We start from the raw sequence: 19,246 nt of genomic DNA on the forward strand, positions 1-19,246 counted from the left end.
ATCCCACATGCCACGGAGCGGCTGGGCCCGTGAGCCATGGCTGCGGAGCCTGTGCTCCGCAACGGGAGAGGCCCGCGTTCGCAAAAAAAAAAAAAAAAAAAAAAAAAAAAAAAAGATTAATGCTCGACAACTCAAACAGATGCAACAGCTCCTTTTGACCCTCCTGTGGCTTAGTTGAAACACTTTATCTCTTGTCTGCTGTTTGAAATGTCCTGGCACACTAAAGTGGAAGTGAAGAGCGCAAGGAATGTAACAGGATCTTTAAACAATTTACAGCTATGTAATCTTGACATAAAAGTGAACACCTTCTTTAAAATTTCTAGAAACTGCTCTTAATTAAATCATAGGTTCCTATTTTTTTCCTAATTGGTGGTGGAAGGAAATAGTTGACCTGTGATTTTTTTTTTTCCTCCTCAAACTATTACAAGCGTGGTACTGTGGAGATGAAGATTATGAATACCAATCCTCAGGAAGTTTATATATCGGGGTTCTAGCTTATAATTATAAAAAATGCATTTTCATTTTAAATGTTTAGAAGTGAAAAACAAGGAATTCACCTTTTACTTTTTTTGTCTTATTTCATCATTGTGTAGGCATCTACAGTAAAAATAATGAAAGTTTTGATCTAATTTTGCAAAAGCTTCCCTTTGCCTCCAGGTTTTTTTACACGCTATTAAATTAGCACCTCCGACCCATCTTAGCAAAACCTTGTTGATCTTTGGGGTCTCAGCTCAAGATCTGCTTCCTCCCTGAAGGCTGCCTGGACTACCTTAGTAGTAAGCACTTCTCACCCTGTGTATCAAATTCCTTATTCAAGCTTGCAAAGTCCTGAGGGATCTGGCCCCTGCCTACTTCAACTCAATACCACACCCACCAAGGCCTACTATGTTTTCATCCACCCTGCCTTCTCCGTTCCTCAAACATGCCAAGTTTACTCCAGCCTTAGAGCCTTTGATCTATGCATCAGAAACCTTGGGCCCACTTGAGGCCTTCTTTGCCCTGCCTTCTACTCTAGCCACATTTGTGGCAATTGCTTCCATGCAGTCTTTGACCAGGATCTCAGAGAATATGATAGTACCTCCCTCCGGATTCCTGCTCCACACCCCTCATTTCAGTCTCTGTGTTGCAGGGTGCCCATAGAAGTCATTCGGAACTCATAATATTATGGCCCAGAAGTGCAGAGAAGTTAAGTTCCCATGGGGCCACCCTTAACAATAGTGGACTCTTACTTGCTGGTAGATGAATGCTTCCTCCTTTCATTCCCCTGGGCAGACAGTTCTGAGAAGCATTCCAGAAGGGGCCTCAGAAGATCCTGCTGAGTCAACTACCAGTTGCCTACAGCCAATTTGGCAACACATCCTTTATTGGCTCGCCTCTTATTTTTCACTCCTGCATCGTGGGATCATTTCCTAAATAAGTGACTTACATGCAAGCTCTTGTCTCAGGCTCTGTTCTTTTGGAGAATCCAGGCTAATACAACTGGTACCCAGAACAGCCCCCTATAAAGCAGACCCTCAGGATAGGTGGTTGGAGCGGGTTTACTGACCAGTCACGGCAAAAACCCCATTGCTGTTTGTAGTAGGCAGAATGATTCCCACCTCTGATCTCCACCTCTGGGACCTGTGAATATGTTATGTTACATGGCAAAAACAGATGTGATTAAGCTTGAGGACCTTGAGATGGGGAGATTGGATAGGCCCAACCTAATCACAGGAGCCCTTAAAAGAAGAGGGCCTTTCTGGGCTGTGGTCAGAGGGAGATGTCACTATACAAGGGTGAGCAAAGAGATGGCCCATTGCTGGCTTTGAAGATGGAGGAAGGGGGCCACAAGCCAAGGAATCTGGGCCACCTCTAGAAGCAGGTACAAGCAAGGAAATGGGTTCTCCCCTAGTCTCCAGAAAGGAACCTAGCCCTGATGCCACCTTGATTTTGGCCCAGTGAGACCCACAATGGACTTCTGTCTCACAGAACTGTCAGATAATAAATCTGTGTTGTTTTAAGGCACTACATTTGTGGTAATTTGTTAAGATATCAGTAGAACACTAACGTGCTGTTGGTAAGAGGGTGCGGACAACCCCTGGTTTGCAGGAGCAGCACAGTTACTACCGAGGCCATCATCTAGAGGTATAGGGGGGAGATGAAATACTGGACCATGCGGCCCCTGCAGCACTTGAACGGGATGGGGCAATGATAAAGCCTCTGGATTTGGCTAGCTTTTGTTCATTGTTTTGGAAGCCTGAGGGGGGAAAATGTCAGGTTTAAGTCAGCCAACTGTCAGCTCAAGGCACACCGAAAGCCCAAGGGCCTTTGTAGTGACAGTTAAGGAGAGGCTTCTCTCCTGCAGCAGAGAGAAAACTACCTAAAACAGGCGCAGGATCTCATTGTAAGGCTGGCTGAGCTGCAAAGGAGATAAAATATTCAGTCTTGACAATTCTCCTTTATCAAAGTCAGAGCCTCAACAGCAAGAGAGTGGGACACGGCAGCGTAAACAGGGTGGAGGAGCCTGCAAGTGCTGAACACCAGGATTCCGCGAGTTGGGGGCTGGCAGGGGCAGCTCGTACTTCCTTTCCTGAAGAGCCTGCCAAGGCCTCTGGGGAGGCAGATGCCTGAGGAGGAGGATGCTTGAGCGCCTCAAGATGCGCTTCCAACACCCTTATTCTCCAAGCCAGGAACCAGTCACGCCTCAGCACAGCCTGAGCAGAGAACTACAACTGCTGTCAGGGAGGAAATACTCAGACCCTGAAGGAATTGCAGAACCTGTCTAATATGCTACCGTCAGGAACCGGGCGAAACGTGTGTGAGTGGTTCTTGAGGGTAGTGAGCCAGGGACGGAGGTTGAGGAAAGGCTATAAGGCAGGCTAACGGAGAGTTTATTATCATGGGAGCATTTACCCATGACTTTGAGTGAAGGACACCTGAAGCTGGTCCTAATATTACTGCTGAGATAGCTACTGAGGTTTGGATGTGAGTCTGGCATACAAATGAGGTGGAGACGGGGGAACTGCTGTGCCATAGGATTAAGGAAAGGGTCAGAAAATTCCAGGAGGTGTGAATGTTAGAACGGATTCATTATGTGGGTCTGAAGAACCACCTAAGTTCCCAGGAGGACACTGCCTTCACACAGGTAATAAAGACTGCACGGGTGGGGCTTCCCTGGTGGCGCAGTAGTTAAGAATCTGCCTGCCAATGCATGGGACACGGATTTGAGCCCTGGTCCGGGAAGATCCCACATGCCGCGGAGCAACTAAACCCGTGCGCCACAGCTACTGAGCCTGTGCTCTAGAGCCCGTGAGCCACAACTACTGAACCCATGTGCCACAACTACTGAAGCCCGTGCGCCTAGAGCCCATGCTCCGCAACAAGAGAAGCCACCACAATAAGAAGCCCATGTACCACAACGAAGAGTAGCCCCTGCTGGCCGCAACTAGAGAAAGCCCGCACGCAGCAACGAAGACCCAACACAGCCAAAAATAAATAAATAAATTTATATTTAAAAAAAAAAAAGACTGCACTGGGGAGGGGGCGCCAGCATCTCCAACAAGCTCAGTGACTCCTGTCCTCTGCAGGCAGGGGGTGACAGTACGAAATGCCGTCATGGAACTGGGCATGCAGGGGTAACGGGATTCCAGAGTGGCAGAGGCCATGTGTCATTACTTAAATGTCAGAGGCGAGGTGGACATAATATAATGGACGGTAAGGCTGGAGTGGGAGTCAGGGTGCCCTGATTTGCAGGGCTTTGTGACAGTGGCTAATAGATCACAGAGTCCTGAGGGACAGTTTGCTAGAGTGTTACTTGTATAGCCAAAAAAAAGAAAGAAAAGAGGCAAGCTGGTGAGCAGACCCATGAAGATTCATGGGTCTGGCCACACTGATGAAGTGTTTAGAGGACGAATGACCTGAGGCACGCCTACATATGTTGCACCTTGTACCCCTAAGCGCTGAGATAGAGGCACAGGGTTTAGTAGGCCTATCTGGGTTTTGGAAGCACATGTATTATACTTGGCATATTCCTCTAACTCATTTGTCGGGACTGCTGGTTTCAAGTGGATGCCACAGAAAAAAAATCTACAGCAGTTTCAGGCTTCGGTGCAAACTGCATTGCTACTCTGTCTACGTGGTGCTTAAGAATATGGTGTGGAGTCTTTGGCAACCGCTGTAGAAGGTTACAGCACAGCCCTGCAGGGTCCTGGAGTGAGGCCATGCTTTCTGCAGCAGAGAACTACTCAGGATCTTGGTGTGTTTCTAGGCTCTAGGAGAGACTGAGCACCTGATTATGGGTCAGTGAGGGACCAAGCAAATGGAGCTGTCTCCTCCTGAGCTGGGCATTATCAGATCCACAGAGTCATAACTTCAGACAAACACAGCAGTGATTCATCCTTATGGAACTGATGATATCTACTCAGGATATGGGTTCACCTTTCCTGCCTTCAGTGAATTCTCCAATACAATCATGCTAGGTCCTAGAGAATACCTGGTCCATCATCATGTATATTACACAACATTGCCTCAAGGACCACAGTTTTGGTAAAAGCCGTGTGGGCAACGGGCACATGACCATGGGATGTACCCCTCTTACTATATACCTCAACACCAGATGCAGCCAGCGTAGATGGATGGAGTGGCTCAGCTAAGGCACCGGTTATAGGGCAGCACCCTGCAGGGCTGGGGTGCTATCCCCCAGGATTCAGTATACATGATTTAACAATGGCTCATAGATACGTGTCCCCTGCTGTTAAAATACACAGGTCTGGGAACCACTGGGTAGAAGCATGATTGACTTTTCTTACCATCACAACCAGGGACCCACTTGAAGAATCTGTACTTCTCTTTCCTACAGTCTCGGCTTGGCTAGATTAGAGGTTTTCGATCCTGGGGGCAGGGGGATGCTTCTACCAGGAGACCCGGTAGGGGTCCAGTGAATTGAGATCTATGGCTACCACATGGTCACTTTGGGATCCCCATGCCAGGTGACAAGCAGGCAAAGAAAGGAGCTATTACAGTGGTGGGAATTACTGACCCTGATTTTCATAAGGAGCTAAAGAGGAGTATGTCTGAACCCAAGAGTGTTACTTTAGAGCCTCATAATAATGGTGAAGAGGCAATTGCAGCAGCCATGAGCCCACAAGAGCAAGGCATCTAAGGGTTCAGATCCTTTGATGATAAAGGCCTGGGTCATACCACCCAATCTAGACCAGCCGAAATGCTGGCCGAAGGTGAGGGAAATTTACAGTGGTTGATGGAGGAAGGAAGGTATGAGTCCAGTTACAGCCTCAGGACAAACTGCAGTAATGACTAGACTATCCTGCACAGGAGAGGAAGGACCTGGCCTATTTTTTATTTTGCAGCACCTTAAACAGTGCCTGGCACATGGTAGGCACTGCGTAAGTATTTCTCGATTAACTGAGTGAATGCTAGAGTTTGAAAACAAGATGAGGTTGCAAACCAAGCCAGAATCTGAGCTAATGGACTTTTTTGGGGGGGCGGGGGGTGGAGGGGAAATGCATATCTTAAATTTAAATTTATTTAAAAATTACAAAAAAGTCTCCACTCAAGTTGGTGAAAAAATTTGAAAGCAGCAACAATGATCTTGGTTAATTACCAGCAGTCTAATGCAATTTATAAAATTGAACAAAATTTGGATGTGTGTCTTATGCCTCTGTAGACACGGGACCCCTTCTTTAGGTCCCTGTCTTTAGGGTCTGGGAGTATCATTATTGGAACACTTTCCAAAGCCTTTTTCTTTTGGACTCTATGCAGAATGATTCGATAGACGCCTGTGATGGAGCTCCGGGCATCTCTCCCTTGGTTATTTCGAATATGCTCTTCCGTAATGCCCAAGTGTTCTAAAGTGCTTTTAACCTCATTTTCTTCTTCTTTGAGGGTGCTGGTTTCTGACAAATGTTTCGGATCCAGTTGGAAAGGCTCCAGAGGGGTGGGGTACGGCACTCCTTGCATCCACTCATTGTTCATGATGGAGTCGATGCCATACCTCTCGGTGGGTACCTGCTGGAGGACTCCCCGGATGAGCCTGAGGCAAGGCTCTGACACGTGCGGAGGCTCACTGTACGTGCCCTCCAGGATGCTCTTCTTCAGTTTGGCCACGGTCTCTGCCCGAAATGGCATGCTGCCCGTCACCATGAAGTACAGAAGCACCCCCAAGGCCCAGATATCCACATAAACGCCAACGTAGTGCTCGTCTCGAAACAGTTCGGGCGCCGCGTAGGGAGGGGACCCACAGAAAGTGTTCAGCATTTCACCTTTTTTACTTACTGTGCTGAACCCAAAGTCACCCACCTTCACACAAGTATTATTGGTATAGAACACATTTTCTGCTTTCAGATCTCTGTGAATAATTTGGTTTTCATGCTGTGGAAAGAAGACAAAGGGGGAGAAAGTCATCATTTTCAAAGTAAAATACCAACATTAGAGATGCATCAGTTGCTCTGAAACAATGAGGGGATAATGGTGTAACAACAGAAATTTAATGGAGGTCAACGTAAGTCATGTCAGACCTCAGATCTTGAGAGCTGCCCTGTCATAACCATTAGCCCAGGGTAAAGCCCACACCCTCCAAGCAGACCAAAGGTTCTGTTCTGTGGGGTGAGGGTTGGAGTCTGTCCCACACACGTGGACTCAGGAATTAGGGCCAGAAGTAAGACCCAGAGCTCGTGAAACACAGTAATCCTTCGTTTCTGAGACCACGTATGGGTTTTTCTGGCTGAGCAATCCCTTGAGTAGGGCCAACCCCAAGAAGGTGAGGAGCCCTCCCCCAAGTCCACACCCCTGCTCCTTTGGGTGGGCTCCTTTATCGCTACAGAATTCAATAGAAGGGAGGATACTATGTTGGGCAAGGTTCTGGCAGCAGATCCAATCCCTACCCTTGAATTCTGGATCCAGACAACCTTGAAGACCCTTGACCACTTTAATGCCAAGGGCTCTTGGAAAATGGTTTAATGTCACTTTTCCAGCTGGATCTCCTTTGGCAAGAATCCAGGCTTTGGAGCCTGACATCTTGGTTAATTCTAGATTCAACTATACCAGCTGTGTATGTGAGTGTCGCCTTCCTTCTTTGTAAAATGGGACACTGAGAACCGCCTCATGAGGCTGTTGTGAGAACTGTATGTGATCAATGCTGTATCTATAGCATTCAGCATGGTCCTGGCACATAGCAAACAAACCCGATAAAATTCGGATCTATGTCTATCATTCACCCTTCCTCTTTTTGGAGACCAGAGAGCTAGGAGAAAGGTCAGGGTGTAGAGCCTCAGAGGACTCAGTCTGCATCCTCTGCTGCTGGATCCGCTTCTGCTCTCCCACCAGATCTCTTTTCCAAGTAGAATGTGCAAGACTCTGCCCATCTGCTCTATTGCTTGGTGTGGGTCTGGCTTATTCCCTGGCCCAGGGAAAGTTCACCCCGGCACAGGGCCACTTAGATGACAGCCACAGGTCTGAAACAGCCACTACCATCACACTCAGGTTCTCCCTGCTCACTTCTTTTTCCTCCCCCTCTCCCTCCCAGCTGCTCTCTTGGGCCCCTTAGGTCACTAGTAACCTGCTAATAACTTGGCCAGGAGCTCACTGATGCCAGTTCTTGTCTCACGACATCCGAACAGAGGAGCAAACTAGAAACAGCCTCTCAACTAATATAGACACCAGACAAGTGTCTCTTCCTGCCAATTGGACTGAGAGATGGGCAAAGAGGGCAGAAAACCTTTGCACTAACAGAGTGGTACAAGTGGTCATCAGGTCTGCAAGTCGGATTCCTCCTGTGTGCCCAGCAGGACAACCAACAACAGGGAGGGCACAGGAGAACCAGTTCACGGAGGAACTGGGGAGTATGCTTATGGAGTCCAGATTTATCTAAAGACATAATCAGAGAACTAAAATAAGAATGACACAAGCAAGTGTTAATGTGTTGAGCACAGAGGCAGCAAGAGCCAGTGGGTTCACCAAAGGCGTGAAGATCAGCGCAGGCTGACCCAAGATTGAAGAAAGTTTCACAGAGGGAGACAGAACTGAGCTGGGTCACGAAGTGTGGATGGGATTGAGGATGTGAGATGTGAAAAGAGGGGAGAGGGCATCCTAGACACAGAATTAGGGAGGCAAGGCCAAGAAGCAGTGAGAAGCCAGCTCTCCAAGTAGTGGAAGACGGGGTTGGAGGAATGCATGTGGCTAAGGAGGGGGTGATGGTCATCCAGCTGCTCAGAGTGACTCCTGCCAACTTCCACAGAGGCCAGGAGGCTGCCGTGGAACTGGAGATCCCTGGGTATTGCTTCGGAGGCAGGGAGCACAATCCCAGCCAGACATCTGACTCTCAAGAAGGGACTGCTGTCTGGCCTTGTAGGACTAAAGCCTTCGGGGATGGTTAGATGATGGTAAACTAAAGCCCCATGCTCCCACTGTGGGTAGAATGGGAGCAAGACTCTCCCTCCTCGCCCCGCTCACCATGTGCTTCACGGCAGACACAATCTGGGAGAAGACGAGCTTGCTTTCTGGTTCTGAGAACTTCCCTTCAGTGCTGATTTTCCCAAAGAGCTCCCCACCCCCTGCATACTCCATCACCAAGTGGAGCTTGGATAGAGTCTCCACGACTTCATAAAGGCGGATGATGTTGGGATGGTGCAGTTTTTCCATGCTGGAGATTTCGCGGGATAGGAGCCTTTGGGTTTTCTGGTCTAACTTGGTCTTGTCCAGGATCTTAATGGCCACCTTTTCTGGAAAAAAAAAAAAAAAAAAAAAAAAAAGTCAAAGGATGTGCCTGAGTTCATAGCTATTTAGACCTGGAAGGAACCTAGTCCCTCTATTTCACTAGACACAGAGGATAAGTGTCTATTTCCAGCTCAGAAATCTCCTGAGCAGTAATGACAAACAGCAATTTTTGAGTTCAACATCCATGTTGGTCCCTTAGATCAGTGTGACTCTACCATGTACAGGTTTTAATGCCAACTCCTGCCTCCCAAGGAGGTTTCAGTTTGGTGAACTTTATCCAGTTTTCTGGATAAAGTTAAAGCACCTTTATTTAGCTGACAGAGCCCCTCTTGATCAGGCCCAAGCTACCTCTTCGGCCTCATGGCCCACCACTCCGAACCACCTCCCCACGCACCCTGTAGTCTAACGTTACAGAACGTTTTGCTGTTCACTGAAAAGGTACAGGACATTCATGCCTGGGATCTTTCCTCTACCCGGATCTACCTGGATTATTTCCTCTCTCTGGCTCATCACTCCTTCCTGTTCTTTACTCAGTTAATGCCGGATGAGTCTTCAAGGCCAGCCTCAGAACCAACCTCTTCCAGGAAGCCTTCTATGACACCTGTCCCAGGAAGATGATGGCATCCAGTTTCTGTGTATTCTCTGTACTATAATCTCAGCACATTTACCTATAAATATTGACTCCTCATCTGTTTCTTCCTCCTACCCCCTTCCTTGTGTGGGCTGTTTGATCTGATTGGACTTTGTCAGTGCCTGGCACACCATGTACCAGTACAGGAAACACCAGTGCTCGGTGTGTCTGGATTGTTGGAAAGCCATGAAGAGTCGGGCACTGCAATGTGCTGCTGGTGGGAGGTCTAGTTGGTAAGATGGGTCTGGACTGTAGTTTGGTAGTACGTCTTGAGTCTTTAAAATGGTCACACCCTTTGACCCACCCTTTTTACTTTCGGCAATTAATCTTAAAGAAATAATCTGACACATGTACAAGATTGCTTGTGTAAGAAGACTTCTGTAACACTGGGAACAGCTTAAGTGTCCAGCAAGAAAGATGGTTAAAGTGTGGTTCATCTATCTCTCTAATGGTACAACATGCAGCTATCAAAATAATCACGTTGATCTTTATGTATGAACATGCAAAGTTGCTCAGTATAGAACAAGTGAGGAAAAACACAAATATGCATTCGCATAGGAAAAAATCTGGCAAGATATATACCAAAATGTTTACAATAGTTATTTTATTAATAGGGGGATCATGGATGGTTTTCTTTTTTTAAAAACTTTTATTGGGGTAGTATAGTTGATTTACAATGTTGTGTTAGTTTCAGGTGTACAGCAAAGTGAATCAGTTATACGTATATATATCCACTCTTTTTAAGATTCTTTTCTCATGTAGACCATTACAGAGTATTGAGTAGAGTTCCCTGTGTTATACAGCAGGTTATTATTATTATTATTATTATTATTTTTAAATTGCGGCACGCGGGCCCCTCACTGCCACGGCCTCCCCCGCTGCGGAGCACAGGCTTTGGACGCGCAGGCCCAGCAGCCATGGCTCACGGGCCCAGCCGCTCCGCGGCATGTGAGATCCTCCCGGACCGGGGCACAACCCGTGTCCCCTGCATCGGCAGGCGGACTCCCAACCACTGCACCACCAGGGAAGCCCCATACAGCAGGTTATTATTAATCTATTTTATAGTAATGTATATATGTCAGTCCCAATATCCCAGTTTATCCCCCGCTAATGGATGGTTTTCCTTTAATTTTTTTTTTTTTTACTTATGTGTGTTTTCTAATTTTCCTACAATTAATTATACAATTAACATAGATTGTGTAATAAAAATGGTTAATGTTTGAAAATGAATGAATCTCTACTCCAAAGTAACACTTCATTTTTTGGTTCAAACTGGACCAGACTTTCTCTTAGATAAGAAAGAATTTTCCAGGCAAATAAACGGGGAGAACGGGATGGCAGGGCGCCTGTTTGACCTACTTGCAAAACAACTGGTTTGAGGAACTTTGGCACAGTGGTTATGGGCATGAAGATAGAAGCTGCTAGTTTAACCTAGGAGTGTTATCGGTTTGTTAAAGTAGGTCCATTAGGACTCCTGGAAGACGAAGAGGCAGGGTTCGCTGGTGCCTGAGGTGGCCGCGCTTGCTCGGGTGGGGAACGAGGAGGGAAGCTACACGCAGCAGGACCCTCAGGGCTCCCGCGACCTCCGCGGGCAATCCTCCCGGCAGACGGATGGACCGCCACGGCAGGTCCCCGGGGCGTTCTCGCCCCGCTGCTCGCGTCCTTTCTGCTGCTGAGGCTTTAGGATTAAGATTCCCCGCCGCTGTTTACCTGAAACAGAAACTCTGGTTTTGGGTAGCCTGGTGGGCGAGCTGTTATTCCAAGGGCTAGAATAATGAAGTCCGTCCTTCAGCCTGGCAGCCTGCCTGCGGAAGGGGCCGCTGCTGCGGCCGGTCCTCCCCAGCGCGGGCCAGGCTTCTGCGTAGGTGCGGGTCCCTCTCTGCCGCCCCCTCGGCCGCCGCAGCTGCACGCGCGCTGCTCACCCTGCGACCGCCCAAGAATCCGGTTGGGGTGTGCGTCCAGGCCGCTGTCTCAAACCTCCCTTTAGGACAATCCTAGTTCTAGATTTTCAGTTTTATATTTGAGCGGTTCTTAGGAAAGGCTGCCCTCCCACGGCCGGGACCAGAGTGAGGCAGGAGAAGGTTTGCGAGAGGAAATGCGTTCTGAAATTCTACACCCTTAGGCGTCCGATGGCTCACTCTAGTCCCAGCCTGTTTCCTCCGCTTCGTGTTAAATCAGATTATAGGGGCTTCCCTAGTGGCGCAGTGGTTGAGAGTCCGCCTGCCGATGCAGGGGACACAGGTTCGTGCCCCGGTCCGGGAAGGTCCCACATGCCGCGGAGCGGCTGGGCCCGTGAGCCATGGCCGCTGAGCCTGCATGTCCGGAGCCTGTGCTCCGCAACGGGAGAGGCCACAGCAGTGAGAGGCCCGCGTACCGCAAAAAAAAAAAAAGAAAAAAAAAATCAGATTATAGTCATGCCGCATAACGTAAATGTATAAACATAGGAAACATTTGAAAAAGCCCTGGTGTTCTGAATTGTCACTACGTGGTAGAAACTGCCGGCTCGTGAAGAACTAGGTCTCTAAGTCCACCCTTTCGACAAATGTTCAGGCAGCACCTACTCTGCACCAGACTGTGAAAAAGACAGACATGTTCCTACAGTCCAGTGAGACAGAGAGACTTTGAAAAAACCCTCATTACAAGCGTGGCACGTGTTAGGAAGGGGCGCACATAGGAGAACAGAGAGACCCCCTGAGAAATGACACTTGCCTTGTGAACAGGAGGTGAGGAGGGAGGCCCAATACTTGGCCGTGGGAAGGGGACAGTGTGCCAGGTCTGGGCAAGATGTCCCGTGTGTGTCTGAGGATCTAAGAGGAGCCCACTCCGCTGGGCATGGAGAATTGGCAGGCTGGGGGGAAGGGGTCCCAAACCGGCCTGCAGCGCAGGCAGGCATCACATTACCCAGAGACCTGGAAATTATTTCAAGAAATGTAGTCTTGGGGGTGGGAAGACGAAGAAATACACTCTCAGAGAAAAAAAAAAAACTTTGCCGGACATATCAGTAAAGAAAGGATGTTGCAGCCATTAAGCCTTCACGTTACAGCCGCTCAAGGGGAGGCCTGAGGGAACTCAGGATAGAAATGGGGTGCCAGCCATCGAGCAGTCAGCCCCGCAGCCACCCGACCCCCCCTGCACCCTGAGGAGACTCAGAATGAGAAAGCGCAGGATACTGGCCCCAGACAGCTGAGGTGCGTATCAAAGGAGTGATTTCAGTGAGCCCAGACTTTTGCATCTTCCCATACACAGAAAAGTGCTGAATTCCTTAACTTGCAATATCTGGTTTTCCAGAACTTCTTTTGAAGTTCTGACTACCTGGTCTTTGTTGCAAAAGCTCCTATATACCCTGGCTCCCCCCACCCACCTCTTCAGAGCCAACTGAGAGACTGTGTCCCCAGCTTAAGTCCTCAGTTTTGTCTGCTGAATAAAAGATAATTCTCAACTTTTAGGTTGTGCTTTTTTTTTTTCAGTTGACATGGTGATGGAGATGGAGGTACAAACTTCCAGTTATAAAATAAGTCACAGGGATGTAATGTATAGTTCAGGGAATATAGTCAGTAATATTGTAATAACTCTGTATGGTGACAGATGGCTTACCATGGCGATCATTTTGTAATGTATAAAAAGATTGGATCACTATGTTGTACTCCTGAAAGTAATGTAGTTTTGTAAGTTAATCATACTTCAGTTTTTTTTTTTAAAGTAGCCTTTATGACACAGACCTACTAGAGAATGGACTTGAGGATATGGGGAGGGGGAAGGGTAAGCTGTCACAAAGCGAGAGTGGCATGGACATATATACACTACCAAATGTAAAATAGATAGCTAGTGGGAAGCAGCCGCATAGCACAGGGAGATCAGCTCGGTGCTTTGTGTCCACCTAGATGGGTGGGATAGGGAGGGTGGGAGGGAGGGAGACGCAAGAGGGAAGAGATATGGGAACATACGTATATGTATAACTGATTCACTTTGTTATAAAGCAGAAACTAACACACCATTGTGAAGCAATTATACTCCAATAAAGATGTAAAAAATAAATAAAGTAGCCTTTATTTTTAGGGCAGTAGGAAGACACTACAAGGTTTTAAGGGATTGTCCTAACCAGGTATCCACTTTAGAACGGGTACTCTGGCTGCAGTGTGGGAAAGGGGTAGGAGCAGAACACACCTGAGGGCAGGGTGGTGGTTTGGGAGGTGACGAGAGCAACCGCAGGGAGAGGACTCTCTCGGTAGTGACGGAGAGGAGAGAGAGAGAAGTAGAGAAATTCGAGAGGTAAACCTCCCCTTTCTCCAAATTTGATGAAGAGACTGACACATTTCCTTAAACCAGGACTTGCAAACTCAAATGTCTCTAGAGGCCAGGGTGGAAATAGGGTGGAAAGCTTATTGTAAGGCAATAGGGAGTAGTGGGGACTGTGGAGTCCTGAGAAGTACATGCCCCAGAGCAAAGGGGCAGCTGCTACTCAACTCCAGACAATTGTTACTTTTGGGGATGTAGACTCAGTGTTATCAAATCTAATTTTTTTCAAGAGACATCTGAATTGTAATGCAATCATTCTAATCATTAAGTGTCAGCAATTAATTCAAAATTTCAAACCTAGAGTGGACCAAGCAAAATCTGTCTTTGGGACCAAAGGGACAGGGGGAGGGAGCAGATATTAGAACCTAGAGAGTGTTGTGTAGAGAAAGCTACCTTGAGGGGAGCTGATATGCCCTTCCAGAAGTACAGCTGGCCTGAATCAACCTCACAGTCAGGCTGGGGGAACAGATCTCAGGTTCTCCCTCTCCTTCCTTTGATCCAGTTCAAGGGCTCCCTACAAGCCAAAGCCAACTGGAACCCATAGGACTAAAGAGACGTGATGAAGTCTGGGACAGAGAGCAAAATGAAGGGTGGAAAATGGATCTGGGGAAGCAGATGGAAGAAGTCCAGCACAGTGCGCTAGGAGGGTAAGAGAGCGGGATGCAGTGGAGCAAAAAACAAGGGGATGTACCCCGAGTCAGAGGGTCAGGGAAGATTTTTAACACTTTCCCTGGAGTCTGAGTGTTAACTAGAGGAAAGTAGGGGAGAAGCAATAAGGAGAGTTTGTAATAGTAGGGTTGTATAGGAGAGAAGATCTTGAGGCAGGAAAGACCCTAATACCTTAGGGTATCTATACGCTTTTTTGATTAGCTTCCTTTACTAATAAATATTTTTGAGCATTGCTCTCTATGTATATTTATTTATAAATTATATGCATGCACTACTAATATACACATTTTAAATGTATGTAATCATGGAAATTAAAAACATGTAATCACAAATAAATATAGAAAAGAAGTTCTAATATTTTCTTCCCTCATCCCAGTGGGCACCCCCATGGGTATGTGCACCCTATTTTGGAGACCATTGCCTTTGAGGAATTGAAAGAAGAGAGTGGAGCTGGCACATGGGGAATGAAGGAAAAGATAAACCAAGAAGAGGCTGGAGAGTCAGCCAGGGCCAAAATCCATGAGTCATATTCTGGACCTCAGATTAAGGGCATTGAGAAACCACTGGAGAGTTTCTTTTTTTTTTCTTTATCTTATTTTATATTGAGGTATGGTTGATTAACAATGTTGTGTTAAGTTTCAGGTGAACAGCAAAGTGATTCAGTTATACATATACATGTATCCATTCTTTTTCAAATTCTTTTCCCATTTAGGTTGTTACATAATATTGAGTGGAGTTCCCTGTGCTATACAGTAGGTCCTTGTTGCTTATCCATTTTAAATATAGCAGTGTGTATATATCAATCCTAAACTCCCTAACTATCCCTTGCCTGCACCCTTCCCCTCTCGTAACCAAGAGAAATCACTAGAAAGTTTCAAGCAGAGAGCGAGCTACATGACCAGGCTTGCATTTTCTAAAAGACCACTTCTGGCTGCAGTGCAGAGGATGAGATAAATATGGATGAGGGAGACAGATTACAGCAATTTAATCCAACTAGGAAAGGGTGAGATATTTAGAAGGGAGCATCAATAGCACTTGGGGTTCAGCCAAGGGTTAGGGTTGAAGAAGAGGTAAAGGTTTCTGGGTTGAGGAATGGGGAGGATTGGTGGTGTGCACTGGAGCGGCATCTTTTTTCTTTTTCTTTAAAATTTATTTATTTATTTATTTATGGTTGTGTTTGGTCTTCATTGCTGTGCACAGGCTTTCTCTAGTTGCGGCGAGCAGGGGGCTACACTTTGTTGCAATGTGTGGGCTTCTCACTGCGGTGGCTTCTCTTGTTGCAGAGCATGGGCTCTAGGTGTGAGGGCTTCAGTACTTGTGGCACGCAGGCTCAATAGTTGTGGCTCACAGGCTCTAGAGTGCAGGCTCAGTAGTTGTGGCTCACGGGCTTAGATGCTCCATGGCATGTGGGATCTTCCAGGACCAGGGCTCGAACCCGTGTCCCCTGCATTGGCAGGAGGATTCTTAACCACTGCACCACCAGGAAAGTCCTGGAGGACCATCTTTATTGTTGTTGTCATGGCTCTGTGTACTCCTTCAACATCTCTGGTCTCTCTCATCGTGTTTTCTCAGCTGAACCACACCCTGGTTAAATCCTACTCTCTGCCTACACCCGTGCAGTGACCATGACGGCTTGTCTCACTTTGAATCATGATCTACAACCTCAGGTGCGTCTTAATTGCTCCTGGCAGACACACTATATTTCCCTGGTCCAACAGCGCCCCTACACTTCTAGATGATGCTTTCATGGCTTCTCTTCTCCTATCAAATCTCTAATACCTTCTCCCTCTCCTCACTCATAGCTGATGACTTTGATTTCTATTTTATCCAGTAAAGAAAGTCATAGAAGAGAATTTCTTCAAGTTCCTTCTGCCACTTCTTCCAGCCTACCTGAATCTGTGCCCATAAACTCTGTCTTCCTGTTTCTCTGGGTAAATGGTCCCTGCTCCTATCTAAGGCCTAGCTAAGAACCCTTTACATGTTGAATAGATTCCATCTACTCTCCTCTACTCAAGAACAGGCATCCAAAATTTCTTCCTCTCTACTGCGTCATAAGTTTTAACCTTTCTACTGAATCTTTTCCATCTGCATACATTCGTGCTATTTACCCATCTAAAAAGAAAAAAGTCTTCCCCACAAAAATGCATACATGTTACCAAAATACTTGTACTAGAATGTTCATAGTAACATTATTCATAATAGCCCCAAATTGGAAACTATCCTCATGTTCATCAGCAGTAGAATGGATAAATAAATTGTAGTAAATTTGTACAATGGGCTGCTATATAGCAATAAGAATGAAGCATCTAAACTACATAAAATAATACGGATGGTTCCCCCCCACCTTTTTTTTTTTTTTTGGCTGTGCTTTGCGGCTTGCACCAGGGATCGAACTCGGGGCTCCGGCAGTGAGAGAGCCAAGTCCTAACCACTGGACCACCAGGGAAGTCTCCAGCTTTCACAAGTTTAATATTGAGCAAATGAAATAAGACAAAAGAAGACATATTATATGATGCCATTTATATAAAGTTTTACAGGCAAACCCAATCTGTCATGTTAGAAGTCAGGGTAGTGGTTATACTTGGAGATGCAGTAAATAGAAGGGGGGGATAGGGGAGCCTCTAAAGTACTGGGGATGTTCTCTTTTTTGAACTTGGTGGTGGTTATATGGGTTTTTTTAGTTTGGAAAATTCATTTAACTGCATATTTGTGATTTTCATACCTCTTTTTGTATTTATGTATGTTAAACATTAAAAAAAGTTTTTGAGAAGCCACAAAAAACCTCTCTCGACCCCACTTCCCCCTCTAGCATCAGACTCTTCTTCTCATTCTCTTTGTAGGAAAACTCTCTTAAAGAGCTGGTTCTACGTCACTGTCTCCAGTCCTCCCCTCATTATGTCTTGAACCTAAGAGCTATTGCTACCAGAAAAGCTCCTCTGAGGTTCACCAATGACCTCCAAGTTGCTAAAACCAATGGCCAGTTTTCAGACTTCCTCCTTCCTCCTAGAAACACCTTTGTCACTGGGTTTCTAGGAAAACACACGTTCCTGGTTTTTCTCCTACCTCTTGCCACTTCTTCTAAGGCTCCTTTGCTGTGTTCTTTTCATCTGCCCAGCCTCTAAATGTTCGACACCTGAAGGCTTAGTCCTTGGACATCCCTACAATTTCCTCAACAATTCCAGATGCATAAATACACCTGCCTACGAGACCTCTCCACTTGGTTGTCTCAGTTTGGCTTCTTACAGAAGCAGAGCATGAGGCAGTGATTCAGGTGCAAGTAGTTGATGCAGGAGGTGATACCCAGGAAACACTGGTAGAAGAATAAGGAAAGGCAGCCAATTAAGGATGTGTTACTAAGCAAGTTACCTAAATCCTGCATGGCTGTTAGCATAACTGACATCATCTCGGGCTCATACAATTCCTCCTGTCCTTCCACTGACCCCACTCAGGACTGCACTGTGCGGCAAATCACTTCTCTGTCAAGGGCTTTGTAGTTAACGGATATTGTTTAATGATCGGTAGGTCCAGGTGGCCTCTGTGCTCTGTTAGTCCCCAAATAATGATGAAGACCTTCGCTGACATTTTCCTGGTACCCACGAGACTAGTTACCCATTCAATCATCTTGACTTAGGAATGTACTTCCTGTTTTCAAGGGTACTCCCATACCCTAGGTTAGCTATAAAATTGCCCCAGTGGCCCTTCGGGCGGTGCAGAGGATAGCTGCAAATGCTTCCAGACCTTTGTCGGCCCAGTCCTGATCCCATCTTGTCAGGTACCCTACCATAAACTGATCCATTGAGTATATGGAGCTGCCTGCCTCATTTTTCAGTCTCAAGATGCCTTCTCAGCTCGATGGGCATCTTTTGTTCCCTCCGTCTTCCAACGATCCTGCTGCGAGTTATCCTTTGAGATTTTTTTTTTTTTTTTTGCGGTACGCGGGCCTCTCACTGCTGTGGCCTCTCCTGTTGCGGAGCACAGGCTCCGGATGCATGGGCTCAGCGGCCATGGCTCACGGGCCCAGCCGCTCCGCGGCATATGGGATCTTCCCGGACCAGGGCACGAACCCGCATCCCCTGCATCGGCAGGCGGACTCTCAACCACTGCGCCACCAGGGAAGCCCCTATCGTTTGAGTTTTATCATGAGAAGAGTGAGAGAGCTGGGGTATTTGTACATCAACTACTGCCAGTAACTAGTTGTTGGCTGTTCCTGGCAGACATGAATTCCCCTCTATTTCCCACGCATGCAGGCAGAGCAGCTCCAGCAGCTAGAGAAAGCCCAGAGGCAAAGAGATGGAGAGACTGGCATTTGAAGGTCTGGCCTGCATGCACTGAAATGGTAAGGCCCAAGGAGACACGGGTGAGGCACCAACAGCCTCTGCTGTGCGTGTGTAACAGGCACGCCCAGCATAACACGTCCAATACTGATCTCCCCCACCCCAGACCTGTTCCTTCTACAGTCTTCCCAGTTTCAGTAAATGGAAGCTCTATTCTCGCAGTCATCCAGAGCAAAAACCTCGAGTATTTGACCCTTCCCTTTTACACTCCACTTTCAATCTGTCAGCAAATCCTGTTATCTCTACTTCTAAATACAGCCAGAATCCAGCCACTTCTCAGCCTTTCACTGCTCCCTTCCTGGTCCAAGCCACCATTCTCTCCTGCCTGGATTATTCCAATAGGCTCCTAGCTGATCTCTCCTTTTCTGCCTTTGACCCCTCGCAGCCTATTTTCAACAGAGCAGCCAAGGTGATCCTATTAAGCGTAAGCCAGGTCGCGCGAGTCACTTCTCTGCTCCCTCAGAGGGCTCGGGTTTCCCTCATAGGAAAAGCCAAAGTCCTGACTTTGCCGTATTGCATATTAACCCTATGTGATCTGGTCCCTGCCACTCTCTGCTGTCACACGCCTCAGCCGTTCCTAGAGTTTTAAAGGCACTGTCCCACCTTG

At 47.1% G+C, this 19,246-nt stretch overlaps 1 protein-coding gene across 1 annotated transcript in view; it reads right to left on the bottom strand.

Moving 5' to 3' along the window:
* Window positions 1-5,616: 5,616 nt before the first annotated feature.
* The window catches only part of NIM1K (NIM1 serine/threonine protein kinase), a gene marked incomplete at its 3' end in the record, with an annotated part of 46,638 nt that continues 33,008 nt past the window's right edge, over window positions 5,617-19,246 (bottom strand). Inside the window, exons 3-4 of the mRNA XM_082622364.1 lie at window positions 8,446-8,714; window positions 5,617-6,366 (exon numbers count right to left, since the gene is read on the bottom strand). Of these exons, the coding sequence (XP_082478490.1) occupies window positions 5,617-6,366; window positions 8,446-8,714 (1,019 nt within the window). The remainder of the gene's footprint in view (window positions 6,367-8,445; window positions 8,715-19,246) is intronic.

Source organism: Mesoplodon mirus (genome assembly GCF_964341445.2).
Source record: "Mesoplodon mirus genome assembly, chromosome: 5".
Taxonomy (NCBI): domain Eukaryota; kingdom Metazoa; phylum Chordata; class Mammalia; order Artiodactyla; family Ziphiidae; genus Mesoplodon; species Mesoplodon mirus.